Source organism: Danio aesculapii, chromosome 9 (genome assembly GCF_903798145.1).
Source record: "Danio aesculapii chromosome 9, fDanAes4.1, whole genome shotgun sequence".
Taxonomy (NCBI): domain Eukaryota; kingdom Metazoa; phylum Chordata; class Actinopteri; order Cypriniformes; family Danionidae; genus Danio; species Danio aesculapii.
The window spans coordinates 15037618-15060779 of NC_079443.1; the positions used below are offsets into that span (position 1 = coordinate 15037618).

Consider the following 23162-nt stretch of genomic DNA (forward strand, 5'->3'; position numbering starts at 1 on the left):
TTTAAATGATTCCCTAGTGGATACAGCGATATTCTGCTGTGAGCATGTTAGATATGTGACGTCTGTTTAAACAAACACACTGCAGAACAAGCTCACAGTAAACACTGAACCAGTTTAAATGTTTAGCAGCAATCTTACTGGCTGAAGAATTAGCAGAGACCAGGCAATGTATTAGATGATGTGATTAATAACAGACTGCATGAACAGGAATGTCAGCCTGCGCCTTCTATAAGCTGTGATTTTATGTCTGTAGCAACTGGACCCTCCGCATGAAGAGCTGCTGTCCACTGCGCTGCAGAACGTCGAGGTTGAACTAGGCAAGCTGGTTGAGATCCCTTGGCTCTACCACATCTTACAGCCCAATGATGAGGAGGTGAGCATATCCTACAGAAAGAAAGAAAAAACATCTAGAAGCTGTTATCTACCCAAGCCTGTTACCTTCAAGGATATTTTTCAAAAGGGAACATCTAGTTACAACCCAGTGTGACCTTTTTTTTTTTTTGGCAAACATAAACAGGTTTTTCCATACAATAAATGTTATTAGCTACGTTTCCATCTACCCATTTTTATGCGCATTTTGGATATGCGCATAAACGATTGATGGAAACGGCAAGATCTGCATAAACTACGATGGAAACACTTTTACTGAACAAATACCAATATGCGCATTAAAATGCGTGTCAATGATGAAAATGTGTGTCAATGGAAAAACCAGCAGGCTGAGCACATTGTAAAACATCTAAAATGTTGTTTTGGTCATTCTAAAACGCCTTAACCATTTCAGTATTAGTGTTATTATATTATTATTGACCTCCAGAATCAAGAGCGTCTGTGCTCTGCGTCTTATGCCGTCAAATGCCACTGCGCGTTCACTGTGTGTCAGAATTGCCTTCTGAGGTGCAAGTCATTTATTAAATGAAGAAAAGATTCACGCAGCTTCTCCTACAGCAGCAAATTCCATTTTTACTGTTGATATTTGGTGCCAGTTAATCAGGAAATGACGATTTTGTTCACGTTGACTCATTGGATGGAAACACTGCTTTATTTGCACGTGTTTTATTGGATAATCCAGTTTTGCGCATAAAGTTAATTCGCATTTTTGAATGCAAACACAGCTTTTGTCTTCTTTTTGATAATATAATCCTTACCCAAAATGCGTGCCTTGCCCTACATTTTTGCTAAATGTAAAATACGTTGCTCCTAGTATGTTTCGTCACACGTTTCAGATGACAAATCCACTAGAGGGCGCTAGGTACAATTATGATTTGTAATCAAAATGTATTTGATTACAAATCATAGTGGTACTTTAGTAGTTTAGTAGTATTTATTTGGTGTTGTGCAAAGAAAATAAATTGAAAATAATCTTTTATTTGTTGATAAAATGCTCCTGTAATTATCATTATTGTGAAAAGGAATCAAAGTTGTTGCGTCATATTGCCCCATAGTGTCATTTTATCTAGAAACTACAGTCAAATGTATATTGAAGTACGTTGTTATGGTTTAACAAATATTTATGCTGAAGCATGTTTTTCTAATGAGACTGTGGTGACAATTCTTTGTTCTTTTCTAAATATCCACTACCATTCATAAGTTATGGAGCCAATGTGATTTTTTTCTATTACATTGTTTGTAATCTGTGATTCTTTTTTTAATTTAGACACAATTTAGATTTCAGTTAGACTTTCAGTTATGAACTTTCTATCCATCAAAGATTCAGGTTAATGGATCACAGCTTCCCCAGAAGTAGTAAGAAGCTCAGCTGTTTAAAAATCCATTAATAGGCAGTAAAACCCTGACTTAGCATTGATAATCATCAGAAATATTTCTTAATCAGTGGCTCTGAAAAATGCACGGATTCAATATAATTTTTAAAATATGATCATAATAATGTTTAGCAGTATTACTCCTTTTTTATTGTATTTGATACTGATAAAATAATACTGAGCTTTTTAGAGGCTTTTAAAAACATTAAAGGTGCTGTATGCAAGTTTTTGACTCTTCTAAAGCATATAAATACCATAATATGTTTGGAGATATTTAAGAAACATGCCGAGTGATGAGCAATTTGGCTGTTTGCACCAGACATAACACGAAAGAAATTTAAATACAGCCATTCAGAAGCACAGAATATGCACTCACTCATGAAATGGTAAGGTTTAAAATCTAATTAATACGTATTAAAGCTCTTTAACATTATTAAATGTACATGCTGAATTACTGATATAGGTTGGTTTTGAGTCAGAGATCTAAAGTTTCGAAGGGTTAATTTTATTTTTAAGATCTGAGGTGAACTATTTGCTGCTGCTTTTAGTAGTATGCCAATGAATGTCATGTAAAATGGTATTAAAACTCAAATTATTAGCATTCAAGGCTGAATAAAACACACAAGGTTTACCTGAGGTGATCATTGTCAGTTTATCCTGTTGTTCAGCTGTAAGAAATAGAAACCGTTTCTAATATATCAATTCGAGTGTTGGTTAGAACAAAAACTCCTTGTAATATGTAACATATTCCTTCTATTGCGTGCTGTTGCTTTTATAAAGAACATGATTCAATCATCAATCTGGTCCTCAATCTGGCAACCTGCACCTATGCAACCTCCAATACCTAGTTCAACCACTGGGTGTCAAACTTACATACTGCACCTTTAAGACACCTTACTGCACAAACAAGCAAGTCATACATACTATAATACAAATATTTGATCAATATGAACTGAATGACTGTTTTGCAGTCCCTTGACTAAAAGACTGACATGTTATGTTGTGTGAGACAGGATCCCTCCCTCGAGTACGGAAAAAGAAACAGTCGGAGTGGCATGTTCCGCATAGTGCCAAAGTTCAAGAAAGAGAAAGTGCCCAAGAAGTCTAGCCCACAATCAGGTATGTTTGTGAATGCGTTTGTGTGTGTCCACATATACTTGAATATCCTCACATCAGAAGTACACTAAAATCACAGGTTCCTCATGCTTTGTTGAATTCATTGTCATGTAAAAGTGTTTAAGTGTTACATTTTACTGGTTTGATTAGAAAAGATCCACAAGCGAGACATTGAGACTGGACTTGTTTTTTGTTTTGTTCTTTTAATTTTCGTAAAAAAATTACTAAGACGATGTCCATGGACATACGGAGGCAGTGACACGCAGCCTGTGTGATGAAATAGAGCGCCGTTCAGCATGTACGTCCTCTTCCGAGAGGATTCTCTGTTCATGTCTAGTGGTCCTCAGTCCTCAACCCAACCATCCATGAGCACCCCTGCACTCCTCTCTGGTCATGGTGTTGTCCTGTGAGTCAGAAACAGTCCATGTGTCTAAACATGAACAACAGGCACAAACCAAGGTGTATCGAACAGAAGGGGAGCTACAAAAATCACTCATTCACACCCAAACATGTCATTTTGCGCTCTATCTGCTGCACAGCTTAAAGATGAAGTGTGGAATTGGTGTCACTAGCAGCACTGAAAGGAATTGCAAAAATATTGATTGTTTTTGAACTGGTTTCCAACTCCTTATACTTAGACTCCTGGCTAAATTGACTGTCCCGCCCACAAACTCTTGTCATTGGTTGACTCAAACAGCATTATTTAGTCATATTCAGATGTCTAAAGCCAAAGTTTTGGCATAAATTCTAGTCGACACTGCAGTTTATTCTGGCAAGGATCTGCCATTTAGACCAAAGCAGATTATCTGACTGAGGCTAAAACTTTCTTCAAGGGGTAGGTCACACAAAAATCATTCATTCTCTATCATATGGTTTTAAACCTATGAATTTCTTTCCTCTGTTGGACACAAGAGAAGTTGTTTTGAAGAATGCTGGTTGCTCTGACACATCGACTTTCATAGTAGGAAAAGAAAACTATGGAAGTCAATGGCAGCTATCAGCATTTTTCAAAACATCTTCTTTTGAAAGAAACAGAAGAAAGAAACTCAAATAGGTTTTGAACAAGTGATGGATGAGTAAATCATGACAGAATTGTCAATTTTGGGTGAACTGTCCCTTTAAGGTTATTTGGTTTCTGTATGCCTTTAGATTTTAAAATAATTCTAATTTTATATTAATTCTATATATTCTTATTATAATTCTAATAATAATATAATTAGTAATAATATAATTTTAATAATAATTCTTTAGATTTTAAACTAATACTTTTAATGTCAATCATAAATTAATATTTAGTATTACATAACAAAATAAAGCATCTTTATAAAGCGTCAGAGTCACTTCAGAAAATAATTCATCAATATTTTTCAATATCAATCAATTAAACATACTAAGTTGTTTATCATTCGAAATTAAATTCTGATCATTTTACAAATTTGGAAACAATCCAGAGAATCAATATGTGCTTGTGGCTGTCTAGTTGTTTAGGCATACCAAAGAAAATTCCACATGTCACCTTTAATCCCTGCTGAGACAGACCAGATTTCTGGGGATAGTACATACTTGCCTCATACTCTGCAAAAAGGATTGCAAAGGGATCAAAATAGGTTTACAAACAGTAATCCATCATATTCTTCAGCATTTTCAGGCCAGGATGACTTTCATAACAGATTCGCATATGTCTGCACTCTTAAATTGAACATTACAGTGCCTATTACAGAGATTTACCATCACCAAAACAAGTAGCGTATATTTAGCTTAGCTGTTGGGATTTTCTTCCAGCGCAGGACGTTTTTTAGGAGCATTTAGTTTGCAAAGGCTTCAGCCTCCCATTCCCTCCTCCTCTTTCCTCCTCTTTCTCCTGTCTCTGTGTGTGCTCTTAATGGGATGATGGTGATAACCTGCATGCCAGAAACACCTCTGGGTGTTCCAGTGACCAAACCGAACCTGTTTAACCCTCTCTTTGCCAGCTGCTGCCACCACTTCTCTCTGCGTCTTCTCTTTCCTGTTTGATTGATTTGTTTGTTTATTTATTTATTGGTCCTCTTTTCCTTTTGTTGTTGTTTTGTTGACTTGAAGAGTTCTGATGCAAAAAAAAAAAAAAAACTCTTAAGTGCCGTCTGAAATGCTCTTCTTAAATGAGCATCTTTCTCAGCCTTCTATGTTTATGTTCATTTTAAAAGGATAGTTCATCCAAAACTAAATATTCTGAATATTTACTCACTTTTCACTTGTTCCAAACCTGTTTGGGTCAAAGTTATTATAGTTTATGAAAACAAACGAAAAAATTTTAACTAAAATTGAAAAAACATTTTCGTTAACCAAAATAAAAACTTAAAGGGTATTGTGTACTTATAAAACTAAAATTATAACAATAACGTCTTTCGTTTTCATCTTTGTAAATGTATTTAATACATAAGCCTTTTAGAAGTAAATCTTTTTCTTAGCGCTGCCAGTTTTACACATACTTCAGGTGTTTGACCCATACGGCACCTCAGAGTCTGTAATCCTGATCACAGAATATACAATCACAGTACATTATAAAAAGAAAATGAAAAAAAAACACATTTTGAAAAAGAAAACAACAACAAAAAAACAGGGTTCATAACACATTTTTACTTCTAAAATTACATGACTTTTCCATGATTTTTCCAAGAAAAACAATGCATGTTCATATTTATCACAGCATATCGTAAAACACAATCTATTTAGTTTCAATTCATATTTATATCTATGTAAAATTAATTCAGATCATGCTTACACTGAACTAATAATGTGAGAGTATGTGATTAGCCAAGAACAGAAAAGAAGTAAATAACCTATATTCAAGTATACAGAGATCTGTTTTCCATGACTTTTTCAAATTTTGGGGTTTTTCTGTTTTTCCAAAACTTTTCCAGGCCTAGAAAATGCCATGTCAAAATTCCATGACTTTTCCAGGTTTTCCATGACCGTATGAACCCTGAAAAACAAAAGAAAAAACAAAAACAATGTTTAATTGTATAATTTACAAATTTCAGTTGTTTTTAAAGCCTTTTTTGAAAGTTATACTGCATTTCAGTAAGCATATATATATATATGTATATATGTGTGTGTGTATATATAAGGGTTTTTGGTTTAAAAAATTAGCATTTATGTATATAAAATTTTGTTAATAAGATAAGAAGATTAAGAAAACATATTTTCTTTTTTTTACGTAAGGCTTCTGTTTTATAATTAACAAAAACAAACAAAACATTTCCCCATAGTAAGGAAAAGTCTTTATCAACATTTTCAATTACAAAATGAGAAAAATCTTTCCAAAGCAAGTTAGAGTAACTGCATTGCCAAAATAAGTGAACTATGGACTCTGGGTGTTGCTTACAAAATAAACAATTAGTATCAATACCTTTTTATATCTTACTAAGAGAGTATTGACTGGATATGTATGATGAATAATTCTAAATTAAACTTCTTTTATCTTATTTGTAATTAAGTAGCTATTTGGGATGAGCCATATTTTTCTCCAATCAATATCAGAAACAAAAGAATTCCAATAAAAAGTAACATTTGGAACTAATACAATTCCATTAAGAAATAAAGAGCGTATTGATTTGTTTGAAGAAGTTGCAGAGAAACAACATTTTTCTACCATTGTAGTAGAAGGGTCTAAAGGGGGGGGGGGGGGGGGGGGGGGGATAGAAGAATAGGGCATGACTTGTAATAACCTAATAACTCCAGATGGTATGGCATCAAATACAAAATATTGGAATATCAGGAATATTGAACTGAATTAACAGATTCTTTATAATTTAATAAATGGCCATTTGAATTAAATGACTGACTAACAAGCAAAATATTTGCTTCAAACCAGTGTTGAACGAAAAGAGATTTGTATTTGTATACAATATTCCCCCAGTTAGTCCTTTCTGTTGCTTCTGCGACAAAAAAACAACAACATGACAGCAACACGGTGAAAGCATTAAATACAACCCAAGCATACAACCCAGATACTCAAAAGTATTAATTTAACACATCTGTGTCCAGTAATGGGTTTTATTTCTGTATTAGTGATCGCAATCGCGTACGAATCATTCTTTTTAACCAGATCACCAGTTGAGCTAATTCACCAAATCGAACTGAATCATTTGAAACGATTCGCGTCTCCAGTAAGCACTCATCCACAAACAACATACTTTTTAACATACCTGATACCCCTCTCTGACTCGAAATAAACCAATTTCCTGAGTTATTCAGTAATAAAACAGTACACAGAGATCAGATTTGAGAACGGGTGAACTGATAATACTGTGCATACTTGATTCAGTGCACCGAACACAAACAGTACATGACAGCCTGCTGTGACTGAACTAAATGGGTAAAATGAGAGGGCTTAAATGAGAGGATCTGGCAAAATGTAAGTTTATAACAGAAAGGCGTAATGGAATTTAAATAAGTGAATCATGCTTCAGTTGGGTTGCAAACCATAATTGTAAGAAACTTTTCAGATCATGGTGATGATTTAAATGACTGAAATTATGATTGCTGACTACATATTTTTAAAATGTTGATTCCAAACTTGGGAAGATTGTCACAAAAGATCTGGTTCTCATTAAAGATCCAAACTTGCCATCACTACTGTGTATCTAACCTCAGAAGCAGTCTTGCACACGTTTTTCACTTAAGGCAGCTATGTTGTGGGCTGTTGTATTGAATTTGAGGATAGGCAGATGGTAGTTGTAGATGGTCATGTGTCCTCTGAATACACGTTTTCAAAAATGTGTCTTTGGTTAAGTTTTTATTAGCCTATGCAATTTTTGTTCTAATGATTTAGCATCTTGCACCTAACAAATATTCTAATGTATAAAAAAGAAACTGAAACTAATAAAAACTCAAATAAAACTAAGCAATTTCAATATAAAAATATAAAAAATTTCAATATAAAAACTAGTAAATCCACTTCTAAAAACGAATTAAAGCTAACTGAATTTGAAAACAAAAAGTCAAAACCAAATAAAAACTAAAACCTACGGAAAATTCCAAAGCTATTATTGGTTAGGGTTTCATTCTGTTGAACACAAAAGAAGATATTTCGAAGAATGGCGAAAGTCATTGATTTCAATAACAGGAAAATCAAATACTACTAAAGTCAGTGGTTCAAAGTTCTTCAATATATCTTCTTTTGTGTTAAAAAATTTATATTTTGATAAATAGATCACAAAAGAAGATTTCTTGAAGAAAGCTGAATGATTGACTTCCATTGTATTTGTTTTTCCCACTATGCAAGTCAACGTTCTTCAGCTTTCTTCTAAATATCTTTTTTTTTCAACAGAAGACATTCAAGCAGTATTAAATTTTGTGAGTAAATAGTGACAAAATTGTGATTTTTTTTTGGGTGAACTATCCTTTAAATGGCAATGAAAAGAACATCTCATATGCCATAAAAGTAAAATTACTGAACCTACACACACTAGGCTGAGAAAAAATGCTCATTTTAGAAGACCATTTCAGACTGCACTTTGAGTTTTTTTGCATCCGAGCTCTTCACTTGTTCCTCCTCTCGGCCTGACCCTGTTTGCTTGTGTCCTGCGAGTGTACGGGGGTTGGACACTGAAGGGGGCTTCTCGCTCTGTACTTGTGTAGTTCAGAGGTGGGGTACTGAGGAGGTGGCCATCTGGCTGGAGCAGCTCAGCTTGGGAGAGTACAAAGACACCTTCATCCGCCACGACATCCGCGGCTCCGAGCTCCTGCACCTGGAGAGGAGAGACCTTAAGGTATACACACAACCCCTTTTCTGTGCCTCACGATGTCCCTCAGATCAACCGAAACCTTCTTTTCTCTGTCCATCTCTCTCTCTCTCTCTCTCTCTATCTATCTCTCTCTTTCTGTCATCTTACCTGTCACCCTGTTTGCTATTTTGTGCTGCACTGCTCTGCTTGGCTTCCTCTGTGCAAGTGTCATTCAGGTCTCCAAGTACTTACACGGCTAACTGGCCTGACGCACATACTGTAGGTCTATTTTAAGTTGGCTAGGATTGAAAAATGCAAATATTTTCTGGTTGTGTGTTTTTGTAGCTCATGAGTACAGAAAATTTTTGTGTACGTGATTTGACAAGAATTTTCAGCAAATGAGGCCCTGTTTACACATGGTATGAACAAAAAGGATTGGGAGGGGAAGATATACATATATATATATACAGTATATATATATATATATATATATATATATATATATATATATATATATATATATATATATATATATATATATAGACTATCAGCACTACTGTTGTAAGTTTGGGGTTGATTAGATTGTAAAATTTTAACTGTCGGTAGCTGAGGTTGTATCCAAAATCGCCCGCATATTCTTAAATAGTGCTGTATTTGAGGCAGCAGCCATTTGTGGACATTCTGAAGTGCACTCAGTTAATCACACAATAATGAGCGCACAACCCATGCACACTAAACAACTAGAAAACACCCAAATTGCATTGTGAGGGTTTGCGCAATGAATGATTTCTCATCTGACCACAAGATGGCGGCCATATTGCGGAACCCTGTCAGTGAAAGTTTCATCAAAGTATTATTTAATTAAAGTAACATACAGTATGCATACATAACAGACATCAAAATACTTTGTTTTATTGGTAATAGACGGCTCACTAAGTGTTATATGACTATTACAGGTTCTTTAAAATCTAATCTGCGCCAAATGATTTTGCCTCTAATCACAAGATGGCGGCCATATTTCAGAATCCTGTCAGTGAAAAGTTTCAACAAAGTATTATTTAATTAAAGTAATGTACAGTATGTATACATGACAGACATCAAAATACTTTGTTTTATTGCTAATATACAGCTCACTAAGTGTTAAATGACTATTACAGGTTCTTTAAAACCTAATCTGCCTGAGAGATTTATCAACCAGCAAAACAGAAACAAAATGGCATCCCTTGAGGTGTGCTGATTGTTTGAATTCCCTCACTTGTTTTCATTCACTCTCATTCACTCATTTCAAGTGGACTATTTTAGTAGACTGATGTAGGGAATAGTGAATGAGGGTATGGGGCGATTTCGGATATAGTTTCCATCAGTGGTGTAGTCCTAAAAGAAAGGTGGTGTACTATTCCACTCGACCCAAATTTTAAATAAAAGTAGGCAAAGAAACGGTGAAAGTCAGTGTTTCTTTGATTCATTAGCTATATAATATTATATATATAAGCTAGCCTTGGCAATTGGCTGTATGTATACAGTATGTAGCTTTTATAATCATTTTAATACTGAAAAAAGAGTCAATCAAGATAGTTACAACAATTTAGTTAACTTTTATTTAAGTTAACTCAATAGGGCCTGTGCATAGATGGAAAGACAGCTTTTTAACTTACTTTCTTTACTGGCTTATTACTTTACAATTAATATGTTCCTTTAAACATCAATCAGATATTATTTTTGATTGTCAGATTCGTGCATGTTTGTTTTAAACCAAACTATTAGGACTCTGTCTTCTGTTGTCGCTATTATATACTAGTAGTTACCCTTTTAAATTGCATATTGTTACGCGATTTAAGAGTAGTCTTTGCCTCATAAAAAAACATATTAGTGTTTTAATCAGAAAAATAAGTGAGTATAACGAGGGTATATGCAATTATTGATCCTCAGAAGTGGTAATACCCAAACAGCTCGTTGAAAAAAGTAAGCATACTGAGTATACGTGCGTATAGCAAGGACTACACCACTGGTTTCCATCACCCTTGCTGCGTCCCAATTTGCCTACTTATACTAAGTTTTAAAAGTATTTAAACTCAAACAATTATTTTTGCTACTGATTCAAAATGAGCTGAATCAACACAATTCTTGAGTTTTTTTGTTACAATTTAATTCTTTCATGTTCAATCCACTTAAATTTGTATAAAATAATTAAGTTAACTTATCGATTTGTGTTAGGACAGCGTGAAGGAATTGTGTGACACCCAGCATTTTTTGACAGTACTTTTTTGTGAAGAAAAAATACATACTTTTGATTGTGTAGCAAGAGAGTATGCAAGCTTTGGGACAAACTGCTCCCTCATTAATGGATTATTATGTTGCTTAAATGCCCTGTCAATTATCTTGACACATCATCTTTCCTACCATATTGAAAAAGCAGCATCAGGTGAATATGAGTCTGTCATGCACAGAAATCCCCACAGGTGTTTACATAATAATGCAACACGTCTTTTAAAAGTTCACATTGTTGTTGCAGATGAATATCAGACAGAAAAAAACGTGATTTAAATATTTTCTCTTCAAATGTATTAACCAAAACCTCTTCACCTAAAGGTATAGTTCACCCAAAAAGGAAAATTTACACACTGTTTACTCACCTTGAAGTGGGTTGGAACAAGGGAAGAGTGAGTAAATAATGACAGAATTTGCAGTTTTGGGTGAACTAACTTTTTAACGGTTGGTTTTGTGTATCCACCATGTTTATAGTTTTTTGACCCATGATTGTAGTTTAATCAAATTCACAAGCAATGCACATTAGAGTCGATTACAGTAAGCACGGATCTGTACTTCAAATTTCTACTGGAAATATTTGACCATGTGGGTATTTTTAGAATACTCATTTCAACATAAGACGATTTGGGGACATACAAATTCTACTTTCAAATACTATTTTATGACACATAGTATGCAGTCCTGTGCTAATCTAGATTTTGAAACATCAAAATTCCTTAATTTCACAAAGTTTTTATGCTCACTTGAGGTTGTTTTGATGAATAATCTCTGATGTAGTAAACATTAATCCCATGTGACTCCATCAGCTGTCTCCATTATGTTTGCCTTGTTAACTGTTAGTTACTAGGTTACCAATACTACAATCAGCTGCTCTAACAACACTCAAAAAAAATATATTTTTTGCTCGTTAGAAAGCTCCTTCTACTACTGGACAGTGTCAAATTTTATAGAAATGTATCAGCAGATTTGCCACATTATTACATTATTATTATTTTTTTATCTTGACATATCATGAGAAAATTCTGACTGACAGGGTTCCATATTAGGTGCTGATCTGCAATTTTAAGAGTGTAGCACCTATACCAATCACATAGTAATCTCAATTTCTTGTGATATCAACATCAAATTTGGAACGCATTTGTGCTATGATGTTTTTTTTAGAACATCATGGCACAAATGCGTTCCAAATTAGATTTTTTTCCTTTTTTGGTAGTTTTGAAAATTTCTTTACTGGCAAATTTTGGTCAGGATCTTTTTCATGAAACATCCTGGGATTTTTAACGACCACAGAGAGTCAGGACCTCGGTTTTAACGTCTCATCCGAAAGACAGCACTCACTGAGCAGTATAGCGTCCCCGTCACTATACTGGGGCATTAGGACCCACACAGACCACAGGTTGAACGCCTAACTAACACCACTTCCAGCAGCAACCTAGCTTTCCCATGTGGTCTCCCATCGAGGTACTGACCAGGCTCAGCCCTGCTTAGCTTCAGTAGGCGACCGTGTGAGAGTTGCAGAGAGCTAGCTGCCAGCAAAGTTAAGCTGTCTGCATCATTTTGGTTGAGTTTGATTTGTTCACCTGACTTCCACATTTATCCACTAAAGGCATTTTTATTGGTGACACAACATATGACAGTGGTTCTCAGTTTCTCAAACAGTCACAGGTCTGCTCTCACAGAATGTTAAATCTAAATAATAAATGCAAAATAAAAAAATCATAATCAATGGACCAAACAAGAAAATTGTCATCATTTACTCACCTTTTACCAGTTATAAACTTGTGAGTGTTTTTCTTCTGTTGAACACAAAAGAAGACATTTTGAAGAGTGTTGGAAAGCAGCAACCATTGACTTCCAGTGTTTTTTTTTTTTTTAGTGGATGTCAAGTGATTTCCAATATGCTTCAAAATATCTTCTTTAAATAATCTAAAACAACATTTGGAACTTCTTGAGGGTGAGTAAATAAACATTTTCAGTTGAACTATACTTATTTAAAAGGAAGAAAACACCAGCAAAACCAATTAAGAACCACTGAATAGAATAAAAAAAAAATACTACAGGTGAAATGGTGCCTGTGTTTGTCTGGCTACCTCTGCATGAGGCCTGAATGATCAAATCACAAAACACACTTGAGACTGGTGATAATATAAGATGTAAGGAGGGTCTCTTGATCATGGTTGTGTTGCGTATATATATATAATATATATATATATATATATATATATATATATATATATATATATATATATATATATATCTATATATAATATATATATATCACAATTGACAGTATGATGGAGCACTACACTATAAACATCTGTAAATTAACAGTTTTCTATATTTGTGATTCAATATATTTTTTTTCATTTTCAATTATTATGCTTTTGAATTGGCATTATGGGATCTGATCTCTCTTCCAACAACTTCTGATGTTGGAAAGCTTGAAAAAGTGACTTTTGTTGACATTTTAATAGTCTGAATTTATTTATGACCTTAATAAAATGCTGGGTTCCACACAATCGCTTCATGTTATCCCAACACAAATGGACTAAGTTAACTTAATTGTGTTTACAAATTTAAGTGGATTGAACGTAAAACATTTTAGTTGTCCCAAAAACACTTAAGAATTGTGTTGTTTTAACTCATTTTATAACATTTTTAAGTGATTTTTATATTGGTGATGCAAATTACAATACAAAAACCTGGTAATAAACTGCCAGTACTTTTGTATTTCTTATTTTACAAATTTTATTTTCTATCTATTATTTTTTATATGATATTTTGTATCGAACTACTAAATTGAACTAAAATCTGTCTACTAAAAGTTGAAATTTCAACCTCAAAAGTCAACACAGCAGAGACCAATGTCTCATGATGCAATTCATAACCATAAATAAACAGAAAAAAAGCTTTGAATCGAGAAATACGGAACATGTTAATTAACAAATCTTTTTACAGTCCATAAACTTCCTTCCAGGACACTCAATGCTTTTTATGTGCCCTTGTTGAAGATATAAACATGTCATAATACATTCAATAAATCCTCATAGATCACACATCCCAGTATTGAAGAATTAGATAATGGTTAGACACAGCTCAGTGTTGTGTAATGCTGAATATTTATGTGGAAGGTGCTCTGGTCACGCATATACAGTACTATATCACAAGCACTACAGTAAACCTTGGACTGTGCCATTTTTACGCCTCTGTTATGTCCCCCCATTTCAAACGTCCCTGTCATTTTTCTGGTTTAACCTCATTCTGTCTTTGAAGATGTCCTCAAGCAGATTTAAAAGCTAATTGGGGATTAGAAGTGTTTTTGCTCTAAACCAGTCAAGCTCTGCTTCAGTCTTGATTGACTGTTTTTTTAGCTCTGTTGTGACATTTACTGTTATTATTAGTCTTACTTTTTGAAACTCAGTTGTTCTTTTCTATGACCAAATATTGTAATGATAATCTTGTATAAAAAACCATTATTTTTAACATTTATTTTAACATTTTTTTTCTCCAAATTAGGACTTTAATCTCGTATCACTATGACTTTATCATAAAATCTTCGTCTTTATTATCATAACATTTTATAAACATACATTTCGTCTTTATTATCATAACATTTTATAAACATAACAGTTTCGAGTTATCATGACATTTCGACTTTATATCATAACATTTTATAAACATAACATTTTGTCTTTATTATCATAACATTTTATTATTATAACGTTTCGACTTTAATATCATAACATTTTATAACATAAATTTGTCTTTATTATCATAACATTTTATAAACATAACATTTCGACTTCATCATCATCACATTTATAAACATAACATTTCGACTTTATTATCATACCGTTTTATTAACATAACATTTCGACCTTTATATCATAACATTTTATAAACATAACATTTCGACTTTATTATCATAACAATTTATAAACATAACATTTCGACTTTATTATCATAACATTTCGACTTTATTATCATAACATTTTATAAACATAACATTTCGACTTTATTATCATAACATTTTGACTTTATTATCATAACATTTTATAAACATAACATTTCGACTTTATTATCATAACATTCCATAAACGTAATATTTTAACTTTATTATCATACCATTTTATAAATAAAACATTTCGACTTATAGCATTTCGCCTAGCATAATATTTGGACTTTATATCATAACATTTTATAAACATACATTTCGTCTTTATTATCATAACATTTTATAACATAACATTTTGACTTTATTATCATAACATTTTATAAATATAACATTTTGACTTTATTATCATAACATTTTATAAATGTAACATTTTGACTTTATTATCATAACATTTCGACTTTATTATCATAACATTTCGACTTAATTATCATAACATTTTATAAACATAACATTTCGTCTTTATTATCACAACATTCCACAAACGTAACATTTTCACTTTATTATCATAACATTTTATAAATATAACATTTTGACTTTATTATCATAACATTTTGACTTTATCATCATAACATTGCGACTTTATTATCATAACATTTATAAACATAACATTTCGACTCATCATAACATTTGGATTTTATTATCATAACATTTTATAAAGATAACATTTCGACTTTATTATCATAACATTTTATAAACAACATTTCGACTTTATTATCATAACATTTTATAAACATAACATTTCCACTTCATCACCAAAACATTTTCTAAACATAACATTTCGACTTATCATAACATTTCGACTTTATCATCATAACATTCTATAAACATAACATTTCGACTTTTTTATTATTATAACATTTTATAAACATAACATTTTGTCTTTATTATCATAACATTTTATAAACACAACATTTCGAGTTATCATAACATTTCGACTTTAATATCATAACATTTTATGAACATAACATTTCGTCTTTTTATCATAACATTTTATAAACAACATTTCGACTTATCATAACATTTCGACTTTATTATCATAACATTTTACAAACGTAACATTTGGACTATTATCATAACATTTCGACTTTATTATCATAACATTTTACAAACGTAACATTTGGACTATTATCATAACATTTTATAAACATAACATTTTGACTTTATTATAAAATTTTATAAATATAACATTTCGACTTTATTATCATAACATTTCGACTTTATCATCATAACATTTTATAAAGATAACATTTCGACTTTATTATTATAACATTTTATAAACATAACATTTGTCTTTATTATCATAACATTTATAAACACAACATTTCGAGTTATCATAACATTTCGACTTTAATATCATAACATTTTATGAACATAACATTTCGTCTTTTTATCATAACATTTTATAAACAACATTTCGACTTATCATAACATTTCGACTTTATTATCATAACATTTTACAAACGTAACATTTGGACTATTATCATAACATTTCGACTTTGTTATCATAACATTTTACAAACGTAACATTTGGACTATTATCATAACATTTTATAAACATAACATTTTGACTTTATTATAAAATTTTATAATATAACATTTCGACCTTTATTATCATAACATTTCGACTTTATTATCATAACATTTTATAAAGATAACATTTCGACTTTATTATCATAACATTTTATAAACAACATTTCGACTTTATTATCATAACATTTTATAAACATAACATTTCGACTTTATTATCATAACATTTCAACTTCATTATCATAACATTTTATAAGCATAACATTTCGGCCTTATCATCATAACATTTTATAAACATAACATTTCGACTTATAGCATTTCGACCTAGCATAATATTTGGACTTTATTATCATAACATTTTATAAACATAACATTTCGTCTTTATTATCATAACATTTTATAAACATAACATTTGGACTTTATTATCATAACATTTTATAAACATAACATTTTGACTATTATGATAACATTTTATAAACATAACATTTCAACTTTACTATCATAACATGTCGACTTTATTATCATAACATTTTATAAACATAACATTTCGTCTTTATTATCATAACATTTTATAACATAACATTTTGACTTCATTATAACATTCGACTTTATTATCATAACATTTTGACTTTATTATAACATTTCGACTTCATTATCATAACATTTTATAAGCATAACATTTCGACCTTATCATCATAACATTTTATAAACATAACATTTCGACTTATCATAACATTTCGACTTTATTATCATAAGATTTTATACACATAGCATTTCGACTTATCATAACATTTGGACTTTATTATCATAACATTTTATAAACATAACATTTCGTCTTTATTATCATATCATTTTATAAACATAACATTTTGACTTTATTATCATAACATTTTATAAACATAACATTTCGACTTTATTATCATAACATTTTATAAACATAACATTTTGACTTTATTATCATAACATTTCGTCTTTATTATTATAACATTTTATAAACATAACATTTTGACTTTATTATAACATTTCGACTTTATTATCATAACATTTCATAAACATAACATTTGGACTTTATTATCATAACATTTTATAAACAACATTTGGACTTTATTATCATAACATTTCAACCTTATTTTCAAAATATTACGACTTTAATCTTCTATCACTGCAACTTTATTCTGGTAACATTTTGACATTATCCTCATAACATTTCAACTTTATTTTGTACCTTTTTGACTTCATTCTTTGACATTTTTTACTTTATTCTCAAAATATTAAGACTAATCTTGTATCTCTATGACTTTATTCTCATAACATTTAGACTTTATTCTCGTAACATTTAGAAATTATTCTTATAACATTTAGACTATTCTCATAACATTTAGACTTTATTCTCATTTTTTATTCTCATAACATTTGGAAATTAATCTCGTATCACTACGACTTTATTCTTGTAACATTTAGAATTTATTCTCATAACATTTTGACTATTCTCGTAACATTTTGACTTTATTCTTGCAACAATTCGACTTAATTCTCATAACATTTTTACTTTATTCTTGTAACATTTTGAATTTATTCTCGTAACAATTCAACTTAATTCTTGTAACATTATAACTTTATTCTCGTAACATTTCTAGTTAATTCTTATAACATTTCAACTATACTCTAAATGTTACAACTTTAATCTTGTATCACTATGACTTTATTCTCATAACATTTTGACATTATTCTCATTATTTTCCACTGTATTCTTAAATTATTACAACTTTAATCTCGTAACATTTAGACTTAATTCTCGTTTTTTATTTTCATAACATTTTGACATTATTCTTGTAATATTTAACTTTATTCATATAACATTTACACTTTATTCTCAAAATATTACAACTTTAATCTCGTAACATTTAGACTTTATTCTCGTTTATTTTCATAACATTTTGACATTATTCTTGTAATATTTAAACTTTATTCATATAACATTTACACTTTATTCTCAAAATATTACAACTTTAATCTCGTAACAGTACGACTTTATTTTCATAACATTTAGAATTTATTCTCGTAAGATTGACATTATTCTTTTGTTGACTTTATTCTCGTAATATTTAGATTTTATTCTTATAACAAATTAACATTATTCTCATAACAATTTTGACTTTATTCTCGTAACATTTAGACCTCATTCTTATAACATTTCCACTTTATTCTCAAAATATTACAACTTAAATCTCGTATAACTACAACATTATTCTTGAAACATTTTGATTTATTCTTGTAAAATTTCAACTTTATTTTCGAAATTTTTACTTTATTAAATTTCAAAATAATTCAAATTTAATCTAGTAACTTTAGATTTTTTTACTTTTTAAAAATGGTACTTAAATGGCATCATAAATTGTTATACTATTGATTAAATCCGTTGTAATGTGCAGTGTTGACTGAAATATATAGAGAGCATGGTGGAAAAAGGCTAGCATAATGTCAACATAGAATTACCATACTAGCATACAAGGTAAACAAATGGCTTTAAAGGAAGTTTATTTTACCAGTTTAATGCCTGATTCAGCCTAACTGCCACTAGATGTCACATTTTCTTTGGATTTTACCTCATAGCAGCTTGGTTGGTTTCTTCATACTTTAGGGACACTAAAGAACATATTCTTAATCGTTTTAACTTAATCAGTTAAGTAGTATGACTTTTATTCAAGACTCCAAATAATACATTCACATAGCCTGCATGTGAACTTAAAATAAAATAAATAAATAGAACTGCTTAAAAGGCTTCATTAGTCATTTTGCTAATACTTTACAGTAAGGTTTATTAGATAACACTAGTTCATTAAACAATTTATAATGAGCAACACATTTGTTACAGTATTTACAATATTGTAATGTAAAGCTCTTTGAGTGCCCAAAAAAGTACTATATAAATGTAATGAATTATTAATATTATTATTAATTATAATCTGTCAACTTTGGAAATAAACATTTAACTCTTTAAAAAAATTATAATTAAATAATAATTAATACAATATTAAAGTTGTTTTGTTGGTGTTGAAATTAACATTAACTGAGATGAAAGTTTCTTTAAACATATTTTGCATATTTTCCATATATTGCATAATGTTAACTAATAGAGCTTATTTAAAAAACATTAATATGACTTTCTTTTTTTGCAAAAAAAAAAAAAGACGGAAGGGAATAAAAAAAAAAACCACAATGCATTGGACTTGATCTGACTGTTGAATTAAATACAAAATGTGAAACTTTGATGTGTAGTTTTTACAAAACCCTGGAGCTGTTGAATGTCCAATGTATGATGCACAGTTAGAAATAAATGGGTATATATGGGTACAGCTAACATGGTAAAAGAGTCCATTGTTATTATGTATATTTTCCCACACATTTACATCTGCTGCTTATATTGTACAAACATAACAGGTTTAAAATAAATTAAGTTGTCCTCGTGATTACTCATCTTGAGCTCACTTTAAAATAATGATCCATTAATGTTAGGTACCAACAATAACTTACTGTACAATCTTAAAGTTGCGCTTGTTAACATTAGTTAATGCACAGCGAGTTAAGAAAAACTAACAACTGATCACTGTATTTTCATTAACTAAAATTTTATGTTGAATAAATACTGTAATAACTCTATTGTGCATTTGTTCACATCCGCTTGTTAGATCGTAACATATGGAATACTGTTTCCCAGGTCCAAGCCGGCTACTAATTTGAATTGAGAAAATATCCGTTTAAGGCCACTTTTTAGTCATATCAAACATTAAAGTGAATTTTATATAAAATCGTGATGTACACAACAGTCTCTGGACTTGCTGCATCACAAATACCAAAATTTTAACAATTATAAAAAATGTATCACTTTCTGGCCATCGGATATTAGGCATGGAAATATATATTGTGATCGTAATTTTCTAAAGTATTACATCGCTTTGTACTGTAAATGCTGATTATTACCATTTGTTGAGTCTCCCCATACAGTTTGATAGAGCGCTTGGACCTGGAAGCCCATTCGCGTGACGTCACACTTAACAAGCGGATTAGTAAATGCATTAACTAAATAATAATGGACAATTATTTTATGATTATGTTTCCCTATTTTATATGAATATTGACAATAAAAGTATTTAAAACTTTCTTTAAAAAGTCTAAGAATTGTCATAAAACACACAATACATATACATCATTTTCTGTCGTAAAATTATATTCTCAACTATCTATTGTTTTATAAATTTAGTACTATTTTATTATTATTGTTTTTTATTTATTGAATAATTTTTTACTTTACAAATTTGATCTAACTTTCATGTCTAAGGTTTCAGTTACAATGTAGTTAGCTGCATGAATTTGTACCTATTAACATAACAACATTTAATATACTTTTAGTTTTATGGTTGCTTTCTGGTAATTTATGCATTTAATTTAGTGTTAACTGTACATTAAGGCTGTACATTAAGGTGTTACCACAAATTTGGTAGAACTTTATATTACCGTCCAGTTTTACATGTGAATAAAATGTATTTATCATAGTCATACCTGTACATAAACTGGGTAATAAAAAAATACTATCCCTAAACCTACCCCACTTTAACTTGTATAGTTATTTTATATAAAGAGATTTTACCCAATTAAAAATTCTGTCATATTTACTCACCTTTCACTCATTTAACTTAATTTTCTTTTTCCTGTTAAACACAAAAGAATATTTAGAAAATGTTAAACCTGTAACCATTGACTTCCATAGTAAACCTGTAACCATTGACATACATAGTCTACTCAACAGCCAAAAATATGAACCTAATTAAGGTTTTCAACCAACTGTGTGAGTTAAATGTTCATTTTAGGGTGCACTATCACATTAAGTAGTAAGTAGCACACATGCATAATATCCAACCATATGCAACTGTACATCACACACATTACCCACAATACAGCATTAAGCAAGACTTGATTTGTGATCGCTCATTCTGAAGGGACTTCCATTTGTCTGCTTCCCACAGGATCTGGGGATCTCGAAGGTGGGCCATATGAAGAGAATTCTCCAGGGAACTAAGGACTTGGCCAAGAGTTCGATGGTGGACCTGTGAGACATCAACACACATTCCGTTCCTAAGCAGAAGACGAGTTGAAGCTGAGCTCTGCTTTCAGGAAGCACTTTGGAGTTGTGGAATAGCTTGTAGAAAAAAAAGGAGCTAGGAATGTTTGTTTTAGAGCAAAAACGCTGGTGCCAAAACGACAAGGATTGTGTCAGAGACCTTTTTTAGACCCATAGAAAAGCCCATTCCGGCACAATCAGGTATGCAATTCTCATCATGCACGCGACCCTCTGGCCTCTTTTACAAGAATCAGAATCAAGTAGCAGAACAGGACTTCCAAACAAACAGCGTTTTATTTTCTCAGATGAGCCGAGTGGCTCTTGTGGTAGATGGCAACAATAGGAGGGCGATGTGATGTGTCAGCAATATTCTGCTTTTGAAGCACTGTTTACATTTTAAGGAGACAGGAGAAGGAGTATCGCAATCGAATAATGAGTTGCGGTGCAGTCCAGGATAGGTCAACAGGGGTTTCCTTGGACAGTGACATACTGATGCATGGTATGCTTGCTATATTTGGATAGCTATTTTACTGCATGATTTGCGTCTTGTTTATTTTTGTTTGTTTGTTTTATGAAATTGTACAAACTAACACTTGAACAAGTTTTATATGAATTTAGTATAATCCCGTTTGTTACTACTGAAGCATCCCTTTGGTCCTAGTAGACTGCTGGTTTTATTTCCAATTAACCGTCTGCATGGAAACCTGGTGTCAAATAGCAGTGTCACGTGCCATATTTTATTGTCCCACGAGCTTTATTAATGTTTTAAAATAGGACATACAGTACAGTAGGTAAATCTATGTGATAGAAGTACTAAATTGAATGTCCCCTGAATTGTTTATACATTACCTGACAAAAGGCTTGTCGCCTATCCAAGTTTTAGGAACAACGAATAATAACTTGCCTTCTAGTTAATCATTTGGTATCAGACGCTTATTTTACCAAAATAAAATGTGATTATGCCTTGATTTTTAATTATTGAATTAGGCTTTAATTAGGCTCCCATGAGCTTAGAGGACTGCATTCATGCATCTCTGACCCAAACAACTTATTAAAAAAGTCATCTGGAATGGTAAAGAAAGCGTTCTTGCAGGACTCCCAGAGTTCATCGAGATAAGTCAGATTCATCTCAAATGCCTCCTCCATCTTACCCCAGACATGCTCAATAATGTTCATATCTGGTGACTGGGCTGGCCAATCCTGAAGCACCTTGACCTTCTTTGCTTTCAGGAACTTTGATGTGGAGGCTGAAGTATGAGAAGGAGCGCTCTCCTGCTGAAGAATTTGCCCTCTCCTGTGGTTTGTAATGTAATGGGCAGCACAAATGTCTTGATACCTCAGGCAGTTGATGTTGCCATCCACTCTACGCGCCCCCATATTAAATGTAAACCCAAACCATTTTTCCTTCATCAAACTATTTCTGTGAGAATCTGGGTCCATGAGGGTTCCAATAGGTCTTCTGCAGTATTTGTGATGATGGGATGCAGTTCAACAGATGATCTAATACAAAAACTTCTGCCACTTTTTCCAAATGATCCAACTAGAAGTCAAGTTATTATTTGTTGCTCTTACAACTGGGATCGATGACAAGACTTTTGTCAGGTAGTGTAGTGTATACAGCATACTAAAAAAAAAAGAGGGTCAAATCAGGACACAAATACATGGCATATGTTTGTAACTTAAAACGTAATTCTACGTTAAATAGG

General features: G+C 31.5%; 1 protein-coding gene across 7 annotated transcripts in view; it reads left to right on the forward strand.

The window, feature by feature from the left end:
* The window catches only part of dgkh (diacylglycerol kinase, eta), a 176409-nt gene extending 153543 nt beyond the window's left edge, over positions 1 to 22866 (forward strand). For 6 of the 7 annotated variants that reach the window (XM_056464992.1, XM_056464995.1, XM_056464991.1 and 3 more), the window contains 4 exons: positions 254 to 373; positions 2777 to 2882; positions 8502 to 8632; positions 21362 to 22866. In XM_056464992.1, the coding sequence (XP_056320967.1) occupies positions 254 to 373; positions 2777 to 2882; positions 8502 to 8632; positions 21362 to 21448 (444 nt within the window). In that variant the 3' untranslated portion in view covers positions 21449 to 22866. The remainder of the gene's footprint in view (positions 1 to 253; positions 374 to 2776; positions 2883 to 8501; positions 8633 to 21361) is intronic. The other variant, XM_056464994.1, reaches the window with a different exon arrangement.
* Positions 22867 to 23162: the final 296 nt, after the last annotated feature.